An 11,020-nucleotide genomic window follows, 5' to 3' on the forward strand; every position below is an offset into this window, starting at 1 on the left:
AAGTGGAGGGACGAGACGGGGATAGGAGGCTTCTCCTTGTCTGCCTGGGACAAGGCTGGCGTGGTCCCCGCTTTGGAAGAGGAATTTTTGTCCTGCTCATGAACACATAAGGAACATTCATCCTGGGTTGTGGGTCAGTTGCATCGTGGCACTGGGTGGGATTTTAGATGCATGAAGAAAATTGTTGTCATATTAGGCAATTAGGCAGTTTCGTTGTAACACTTGATGGTCTTTGGGACTGCACTTGGGGACAGATTCAGAGTTTTAGCAATTTTCCAAACTGACTGACCTTCAGTTCTTAAAGTAACAATGGACTGTCATTCTCTTCCTTTTTTTTTTTTTTTTTTTTTTTTTAAGCTTAGAGTTCATATTATAGCAAGAATCAAATTTCAAATAATGCTGCCAGCTGTGTACCAACCTGACTTCTGTCCGAACCCCTTTAAAAAGGTCAAGAAATTCCACAAATCAACCCTGACAAGGCACACCTGTGAAGTAAAAACTGTGACTACATCATGAATTCATTCAATTCATTGAGAAAAGGCCAAGGGTTTGCAGCACTGGCAACAAAGCAAATGGTGGCTACTTAGAGGATTCTCAAATATAAAACATATTTAGAGTTACTTATCAAATTTTTTTCTTTGCTACATTGTTCCATATATCTTGTTTTATATATTTGTTGTCTTTGGTATGTGTCTACAGTGTAGAAAGTAGTAAAAATAAAGAAATGAGAAGGTTTGTCCAAACGTTTGACTGGTAGTGTATATTCGAAAACATAACTCCTATTTTGGAATATTGAAGATGCCATATTGTGATATAGATACGAATAAAGCTCATATAAAGAATATATAATTATATGATTTGTGTTTTCTTACATGCCTCAGGGAATATAAAGGTATATTTACTTTTCTCATTTCAGCATAGACAAATACAGTTATAGTAATATTCAGTAATATTGTAGAAATAAACAACTCTAAATAACCTTTTCATATAATTTAAAACAGCTGTAGTAGCAGGCTAATAAAATAAAAAACAAAAACAACCAGAATACAGATAAGAACTTTATCCTGAGAAAATCCTAAGGGAAACTACTATTAACACAGTAAATGTAGTAAAACAACTACAAACAATATTATTATGAAATACATAAACATTATTATATGAATAAAATATAACAAATATAACATTTTAATTGTTACATCAACTCAACCTTAAACCTTTTTTTAAACTGTAGCAATAAAGATTTTTGTTAAGAGATAATGTACAGAAATAAATATATTTATACTTTCTAACTTAAAAACTGATAAGTTATAGTTACGTTTATACTTCACTGTGTCCGTGACACGTTGAAAACTGAGTAAACAGCCACTTTTTTCTTTATTCACTCGTCTCGCTCCTTCCTCGCACTTGACGACCTCTTCCGCCGGAAGTAAACATCACGTGACTCTGAAAATCAGCTGATCCTCCGTAGACATCTTTACCAGTCACGACTGCGGCGATTAATTCAAACCGTCTTCTCTGTTGTTCTCGGGTACATAAATGCCGCTTTAAAGCTTAAATGTTGGGGTTAATTTCATTTTCTGAGTAATCGCGGTCTATGTTTCCATTATTCGTGATTTTTTTAATTCTTACTTTCTCCGGCAGGCCCAGGCGGATCTTTGACAACTGCAGCCATGGCGCTGAGCGATGCCGACGTACAGAAGCAGGTAATGAACCGTTTTCACCTATATAAAGACACCATTTTAACGCTTGTTTTCGCTCGTTAAAGAAGCGACTCGTTAGCCTGTTACAAACCTGAAAAATGCTTTCAGCCGCTGTAGGATTTACAGGAAGTCGGTGTGTCAAAGGAGAATGACATTGAGAGAGCTGCAGTAGGGTTAGCACTGAATTAAACACAAACGGCACCTAGAGGACAATATTTGTTCTTTAAAGGGGTGCTTTTTTACACAAGATTGACACTTGGACCCAAATAAGCCGCTATTTCTGCAGCTGAGACTTAAGGATGTGATACTGAGGGTCATGCATCTCTGCATGATCACATGATGAACACATGCCAAGAAGGAGGAACTTGGAGTGAGTGAGCCACCGTGTTCTCACTGGAAATCTCCTCAAATATGGAAAATAAGTCTAATAAAAAGTTCCCACTGTACACTGCCATGACCAGGGATTTCTATATCAGTTGGCTGTTTGACACACTTTAATAATATATTTAATTTTCAACAAATCTTAATATTAGCTACTTTTGCTGTTGTTTAAATAGTTTTGAAACAGCAATTAAAGTGGCAATAAAGGGTTATGGGTTAATAAGTTTTTCTATGTGATACTTTTATTTGGTGTCAGAAAATATGATAACACATTCTCAAAGGCCAACGTTTTCCCGTGTATCATGGGGTACCAAGTCATGAAGCAAAAGTGATAATTATGTGGCTCAGCGGTCATCATAGTACCATTTTGGATCTTATGGCAGGGAAACTCCCCAGTTCTTAATCCCATCGAGGATTGATTCCTAAAAGGCAGGAGGACGAGCGGAACTTTTGAGCTCTGATAAGTCAAGACTGGCTCATTGTCAATCAGAGGAGGGTCAACACTGTAAATACTGACACCGTCCAATATGAAATGCTCATGAGTGTCCCTCGCTATATCTTAGAAATGTGTAAAACCATAAGTATAAAAGTTTAAGCACGAGATTGTATGAAACACAGAATTTGTGTGAAGCCATTGTGGAATTTCTAGTAGTGGGCCATCAGAGGGCGACTCTCCTGGCTGCCAAAAACCCCAAAAAAGATTCATGGTTGTATAGAAATCTGTGGGAAAACAGCTCCCATGTGACCTCAGTGGACACTTTCCTGATGACTTCGTGGGCTCAATTCCTAGTTTCAGGTTACATCGAATAATACATGAAGTTCATTATCTGAATTAATAGAGTTGCTGAACAGTGAGCCCGTGGTTTAAAATTATAGTTTTAATTTCCTCAGTGAGATCCATCCCTCGCTCATCACCGGTTTCTTTGCACAGTTGGTAAAATGACGATGTGCAACAAAATTCACAAACATTTCTCACTGAAGCGATGGAAACCGCCCTGGCTTAATCTCATCTTTACCACCCTAGTAAAGATTTTAAGATGCCCTCTCTACCCTTAATGATGAATTTTTGATACCTCAGTACATATCTGTAAGGATGTGATTGGAAAACCATTAGAATAGTTTCTGGGTTTATCTAAGAGTAGCTGCATCACTAACTGCTGATGTACACCCAGTCATTTTGTTTGTAAGCAGGCCTGAAATAAGACAGAAACCGCTCAGGTCAGGAAAGGGAAACAAGAGGTATCCCTAATAGGATTCAAAGGAGGAAAGATATAAGAAATCGCTGACATTTTGCTTCATGTACACTGAAAAATAACAAAACTCACTGATATCCTGAAGTATTTGTTAGACTTTTTTTTTTTTTTTTTTTAGGTGTCTTTTTCCTATCTCAAACCAGAGATGACACACCTCACACAGTAAAATGTACTAATTTTTATGGGATATCTTGATGTTTACCAGACTAATGCTTTGCTATCGTTTTACCAAAAGTTTAATGATGAGTTTCATTTCCAGTGTATTGCATTAGAAAGGAAAGTCACAAGTTGCATTAGGTGCAAATCTTTTTTAATGTGAAATAAGCTAAGTATATTTGTCATGAGGGTCTTTGAAGGCTCTGAAAATATCTTCAGATCAACAAAGATCAGATCTAATGTTGTTTAAAGATTAACGTGTATTAGATTTTCCAAAAATCGGATTTGGAGCGAAGTGAAAATAAAAATCAAAGAAGCTGTTTCTATGGGATCTAAATTTTATGGGTTTTTTTTATACAACACAGGCTTGTTTTTAGTTATATTTTGTTCCCATCCATAGATTAAGCACATGATGGCCTTCATCGAGCAGGAGGCAAACGAGAAGGCGGAGGAAATTGATGCAAAGGTATGAAAACACATCACCACACAGTGCTGTGCACAGATATCAGGCTGGATAAATTTTATGTTTTTATTAGTGAGTCAAAGCTGAGGAAAGACAGGGAATTGGACCATGTGGACAGACATTAAAGGTCACCTGTAACTTTAAGTTCATTAATTACATGAAGACAATGTTTAGAAGCATCAGGCCTCCTGGCTCCCATCAGACTGTGTGTCATTACATAGATTTATTTAATTGTTTTGTCTTAAGAGGAGAACAAAAAAGCAACAAACCAGCTAATATATGCAATCAATTATTTTTAAAAATGCAACGTCCATCAGCGGACAGTGCACGTAGAGCGGCTGGAGGCGAGTGTGATTTGTGACATAAAGATAGCAGAGAGAGTGAAATGTGGTAGCGAGAGCTGCTGTGATGTGTGATTTGGAGACGGTGGCAGAGATGAACATGCCTGAGTGACAACAAGGCACAAGATTAGAACGGAGTACATCAGAAGGACAGCTCAGGTTGAGTGTTTTGGAGACAAAGTTAGAGAGGCAAGGCTGAGATGGTTTGAATGTGTACAGGACAGGAGGGATACTGGGTATATTGGACAAAGGATGCTGATTATGGACCTGAGAGGAGAAAAAGAGGAATACCTCATGGGAGGTTCATGGGTGTAGTGAAGGAGGACATGTAGAGGGTTGATGTGACAGAGGGTGGTGGAGAAGGGGGCGGATGATGGGAGAAGTCCAAGGTAGAAGAATATCCATCCATATTCTGCTGCTTTCCAGATGCTCTCCTCAGCCACACTTTCTTCCAGCCCCCATTACTTGTGGGAGAACTGAGAGACCCATTGGAGGAAGCTCATTCCACAGTTTGTAACTACGAACTTCTATTTTCAGTCGCTACCAGAGCTCGTGACCATACAAGTCACCCTCATGTACTTACTGTGACATTCTTCCAACTCCTCCACCGTCCCAGAGTGGGTTCTCCAACTTTTTCCGGATGAGAGCTATGGCCCCAGGCTAGGAGGTTCCTGCTGTAAACCACTTCAGGGCAAGCTGGAGGTCACCTCAGGGGTGATCAGTGCAGCCCTTGTAGACTCCAACACCAGTCAATCACCATTAGGTGGTGCTGATGCTGCATGCTTGCATTACAAGATGATATGGATTGCTCTCATTGTGTCACATATGATGGTCCACAAGTTCCAGCAGCCTCAGGCACTTTTTTACAGCAAGGAAAGCTGATTATGAGAAGAGTTGTGTGTGTGTGTGTGTGTGTGTACATATAGTAACCTTCGTTGTTTAGTGAGGTTCCCAAAATATTTTCATGTTTCTCTTACATTATTAGAGAAAAATATTCTTTTTAAATGTCATTCTTTATGTGAAAAAGATTTCTGTTTGCCATGAATTCCTCTGAGCTACCTGTGTCTCTTCCTGCAGGCAGAAGAAGAGTTCAACATTGAGAAGGGCCGCCTGGTCCAGACCCAGAGGCTGAAGATAATGGAGTACTATGAGAAGAAAGAGAAGCAGATTGAGCAACAGAAGAAAATGTGAGTCGTGGCGAGACATCACAGGACACATCGTGCCCATCCCTTCTTTCCTTCCTCCTTTCAATCTGGCCTTTTTAAGAACAAAGAAACTGCTGTAATGTGACAGAGTTTCTGTAATTTTATTTAGCCACTTCACCCAACAGTACCTCCTCTGTGACCTGCCTCGAACAGTGCGCAGGGTTAAGAAAAGAGCAAACACAGTCTCACTTTGGGATATAAGCAGGACCAATGTGTGTGTTATTTGTCTGCTTAACAGTCAGATGTCTAACCTGATGAACCAGGCTCGACTGAAGGTGCTGAAGGCCCGTGATGATATGATCTCGGTAAGTCTCTGTCATCACTTTATATACATATGAAAGATGGGCTGGTTAAATATCACAGCTGAGAGTGCAAACAGAAGAGATCAGGTGTGTTTTTGTACCCTCAGGAAATGCTGAATGAAGCTCGCCAGCGGCTCGCTAACATTGCAAAAGACCCGGCCAGGTATTCAACTCTTATGGACGGACTGATCTTACAGGTTGGTTTATACTCCGAGGCCTGCCCGCTAACATCCCACTGACCAATGAAATTTACTCTGTAAAACAAGTTCCATCTGTACTAAAAGATTTCAGCTATTTTAGAGCAGCAGGATCCTCATTTGTGTCCCCAGAATGTGAGAGGGGGGCTGTGACCCTGCCATAATAACGTCACTGCACTGTAAACACAAGGATACACACACTCTCAGCATAAAGTCAAAATGTGTTTTACCTCTGGCGTGAAAAATAAAACTTTTAATGACATATTAAGTTGATTTCACAGAGTTTTCAGCTTTTTTTTTTTTTTTTTGTTGTTGTTGTTTTCGTTTGCTTAAATTCAATAATATCAGCAGTTATTAAATAAAAACGGGCCTAACACAGCTACTTAGTTACTGTATATCTCGTAGTTGCACCAGTTATTTTTGGACAGATTGCCTGCCACTGCAATGCATGTGGATCCTTTTAATTATTGTCCTTGTGACTTCAAATTTATATAATGAGTCACTTCAGCTAATTTATCATAAAATAAATAGATAAATAAAAGACAATGATTTAGCATCTCCTCCTTCTGATTCCAGCAGTGCAGAAAGCTGAGATGATACCTGAAGAGGTGATCTTGTAGAGAAGACCAGCCAGACTTTATGATCATATCAATCTTGTCTGGCCAATTAGATAAGCTAATTATATTCTGTTTAGTAAATATGCGGTGGTATTTCACTAATACAATGGATGTGGATGCAATTAGGTTGTGTTCCTCTGGATAATCCCCTAAGAACACTGTCTCCAGTTTAATTTGTTCTGTAAAAACAGCCCAAACTTACTGGACCTCCCCCTCTTGGTCATCGGCATAACTTTGTGCTGAACATTTGGGGGGGGTCAAGATCTCTGTCTAAATAAATAAATAAATCTGGGTAAATTCCCAGATGATGAAACATGCAACTATTTTGCTCGTAATACCTGAAATGAGTAAACAAAAAAAATCAACAGCCTATTTATGCAAGATAATTCATAATTTTATAGGGGAGGTTATATTGGTTGAGTCTGATTATTTGGGGGGCGGGGGGTCATAACCCCCCTGGAAATTATGCCCCTGCTCTTGTTAAATCCCATCTTTCAATTGTGAGGTACCACAAGACACAGGACTATTTATAAAGCATTCAGGTAGCCTCTAGGTATTAATAAACCAGTGTGGAAGCGCCTTAAATATACTTTCTTTCTGAAGACCACCAGGGGGCGACTCTTCTGGTTGGAAAAAAGAAGTCTGATTGTATAAACGTTTATGGGGAAAATTAACCTATTTACTTGAATTATGAGCTTAGTCAGCCTGATTCTAGTGACGTTCTGGACCCAATTGATGAATTTAAGTCTTAGTTAGTACAACATGGTCCCCCTGGTGGTTACAGCCATCTTGAATATTCAGTCTCTGGTCTAGATAAGTGCAATCAAACAGTTTTTTAATAAGTCAAATTTTGTGAATGTAATAATACTCTTTGCTAAAACAGTTTTAGACTGATATAGATTCAACTGTCTGATAATTCTGGAGGGTTTACATTGTGCTGATCCTAAACTTTATTGTATGATACAGAAAGGTTTTCATGATATAAAAATGTTTGACAAATATTTGTAATTCTATGCAGATATTTAAAAACTAAAATAACATAATAACCGTCTCTCATCAGGGGTTTTACCAGCTGCTGGAGCCCAAAGTCACCATTCGCTGTCGTAAACAGGACATACCGCTGGTGCAGGTGAGTAAAACAGAAGGTGTATCTTTACCCTTTTTACCCTGCAGTGCAGTATCACCTGCCCTGCTGTGGGCAGTGTGGGGAAAACCCAGTTTCAAAGTTATCATGTTTAATGATACGTGTTCAGTTACTGAAGGGAAATTTTGTGCTGATCCAGTTGTTTGTATCAGATGAAATCTCATCCCAAACTTCCTTGTACCCTTCAGGCATCCATCCAGAAGAACATTCCCATATATAAAGCAGCCGTGAAGAACAACATTGAGGTCCGCATTGACCAGGATAACTTCCTCTCCCCTGACGTGTAAGCAGAATCACATTTGAAAGACAAACCAGTGATCACTAAGGGGAAGTTCTCTTGAAAACTTAGCCACCTCTTAATTTGAGATCAAAATGTCAAACTTTTTCTGCATGCAGGTCTGGAGGCATTGAGATCTATAATGGAGACGGGAAGATCAAGGTGTCCAACACTCTGGAGAGCAGACTGGACCTCATGGCTCAGCAGGTAGGAAATGCATATCTTATCATTTTATCTTTCTTGTTTCACACATTGTAAATGCACTAGTTTACTCTAACTGCACATCATTCTGTTTATATATAACAAACTTATATTTTAAATCATCGTCACACTGGTGGCATGGTGTTAAATTCTTAAAATGTACGCAACAGAGGAAAAAGTAAAACAGTATTCTTAACATGCATTTGAAAAAAATGACATTGCTTTAATACCAAACTTCATTTTTCAGTGCAATATTTTTTTCTGTTTATGTTTTAAACTTTAAAAAGATACACAATGCTTATGTTCGACGCAATTTGAGGCTTTTAATAAATAAACATTACCTACTTTGAGACATGTCACTATATTTACCAATATAAAGAGTATGAAGATGGTTACAGTCTCGCTGTAGGCTAGTTTTTCATTTTAAAGTTAATATCAATGTGTTTAAAAGAGGTGAGCAATATTTTTTTTTTTTTTTTCTCTAAAAATTCAGTAAAACTACACTGTAGTCACAGAAAATGGTCTTGCACTTCATCCAGTAACATACTTCTTTTTACTCTGTTTTTATTTAGTGACTTTATGCTATTAACTGTAAATAAAACAGGAAAACTAGTTTTGTAGTGTTTCTTTTTCATTAGTATTGCACATTTACAGAGGTGGCAGAGAACAGAGGTATGACAGATGGGATATTAAGGGAGTTATTAGCGGGTGTTCAAGAATATTCTAACTTCGATTTTAGTAATTTGCTAAATCAGCTTGTTAGGTGACAGAAAATTTGAGGATTGTGCAAAAGTCTTGAGCCACCCATTTTTCTTTATATTTTGCTTTCAAGGAGCCACAGTTCTCCAGGCTTTCTGAAGTTCTGTCAAAGCTTTGCTTTGGACATTGGAAGCTTTTTCACTCATTTTCAGTCCTGCACCTGACAATTTTTTTGTTTTTTGTTAAGCCACTTAACAAGAACCTGTGAATCACACATAAGAAGGACACCTAACCCAAGGGAAGAACCAGTGTTGTCTGCATATAACAGATAAACTATATAGTCCCAAATAACAGTTGTCTCAAGGTGCTTAATATTAAGAAAGAGAAACTGAGAAAAGGTTGAGTTATGCCAAATTACTCAAGAGCTGGACTGAAAATCCAGTGGCAACAGGTCTTATGGAGGTGAATCCACATTTTAAATTTTTGGTTTAAATTGTATCGTATATGTCCGGAGGAGGTCGGGAGAGAAGTACAACAGAGTGTCTACAGCCGTCTGTAAAGCACAATTTAAATCTATTTAAAATTGATGCAATTATGAATGCAGAAAAGTAGAATCAGATTTTGATCCACCATCTGAAAGCATCTGACCGGCAACAGCTTCATTTTTCTACATGACAATGATCCTAAACACACAGCAAAAACAAACCTGGATAGAGAAGCACACAGTGGAACATTTTCAGTCATGGATCAGACTCCACAGATTCCAGACCTCAACGTTATTAAAGCAGTGTGGGATCATCTTAACAGCCAACATCCAGAAAAGAGCTTTAAGTGTCCTTCAAGAGGCCTGGAGAACTGTTCCTGAAGACTTCTTTAAAGAGAGTTCAGGCTGTGAAGAAGAAAAAAGGTTGTCACACTAAATACTGACTTTCAAGTTCATTGTACAAACTCTGTTTTTACCTTATTTACTGTATTTCCACCTATTTTTTTTATTTTTTATTTTCTTCCATTTTTCTGGGTCAATATAAAGAAATGAGGAGGGGCTCAAGATTTTTGCACAGTACTGTAGTTAGTTCTAGCTTTACTTTCTCAAATATGCGAAGAGTAAATTGAACGTCTTCTCATTTTAGATGTTTGGTCATTCAATAAAAATGTAAATGTCTCCTCTCGGGCTTTCGGTTTTATAAAGAAAGTTACTCTGAGATGATGGTTGTTGGCTTATCCTGTCACTCTGTTTGCAGATGATGCCTGAAATCCGAGTGGCTCTCTTCGGTGCCAACCCAAACCGCAAGTTTATGGACTGAGAACCTCTGCTGTACGAGAGAGAGAGAAACACTCCTTTTAATTTTTTATTTTGTCATATAAAAGACGTCATTCCTTTATGTCTGTGAAATTTCTGACGCAAAAAAGATGTTGTTGTGTGATGTATTGCTGTATTTTTTTTCTGTGCATTAAGGGACATGATAGATGCTGCAACTCAACATTACAGATGTGTACAGCTGTAAGCACTGGTTTGCTCTGCTGCTCCCATTCATGGGCCTCAGTTTACACTGATCAGTCAGGGAAGACGGGATCGGGTGACTGGCTGGATGTTAAACAAGTTGTCCTCTAACTGGATTAGTTTCATGACAAACATAGCATCTGTGTCACGGTTTTCCCAGTTTCATTACCCTCTGCACCACATTATTGGTTGCATGGAGCATTGTGTTGATAATAGGTGTCTGCTCCAGCCAATCACACATATATACATATATAGGCTCGCGCACACACACACAAAAATGGAATCCATAGAAACAAAACTGAAGGTTGGATATGATCTTAGAGTTAATTTATTCCTGTTACATCAACTGTACCTTCTCCTCCTGTCATGAATTAAAGGAGTGGCTGATATCATTCCAGAGGGTGCCCTGTATGTATATGAGGTTTCCAGATTAAATTATATGTATGTGTGTGGTGGTTGTTTGTTTTGATTTCTCATCTTTTTTCTTTTTGTTGTTTTTTGATTGTCTCAAATTCAAAATGTTTTATTGTGGGAATGTGTATAAAGTATAAAATCTGAACCATTAGTATTTCCTCTCTCTTCT

General features: G+C 38.3%; 1 protein-coding gene across 1 annotated transcript; it reads left to right on the top strand.

Annotated features, from left to right (window-relative positions):
• Positions 1–1,398: 1,398 nt before the first annotated feature.
• atp6v1e1b (ATPase H+ transporting V1 subunit E1b) lies at positions 1,399–10,996 on the top strand. The gene is made up of 10 exons (XM_040035626.1): positions 1,399–1,528; positions 1,642–1,703; positions 3,891–3,956; positions 5,372–5,481; positions 5,738–5,804; positions 5,909–5,998; positions 7,676–7,744; positions 7,948–8,042; positions 8,156–8,243; positions 10,178–10,996. The coding sequence occupies exons 2-10, from the start codon at positions 1,671–1,673 to the stop codon at positions 10,238–10,240; spliced, it is 681 nt and encodes a 226-aa protein (XP_039891560.1). The 5' UTR covers positions 1,399–1,528; positions 1,642–1,670; the 3' UTR covers positions 10,241–10,996.
• The last annotated feature ends 24 nt before the right edge of the window (positions 10,997–11,020 follow it).

This window comes from Simochromis diagramma, unplaced genomic scaffold (assembly GCF_900408965.1).
Source record: "Simochromis diagramma unplaced genomic scaffold, fSimDia1.1 OVJJ01000816.1, whole genome shotgun sequence".
NCBI lineage: Eukaryota > Metazoa > Chordata > Actinopteri > Cichliformes > Cichlidae > Simochromis > Simochromis diagramma.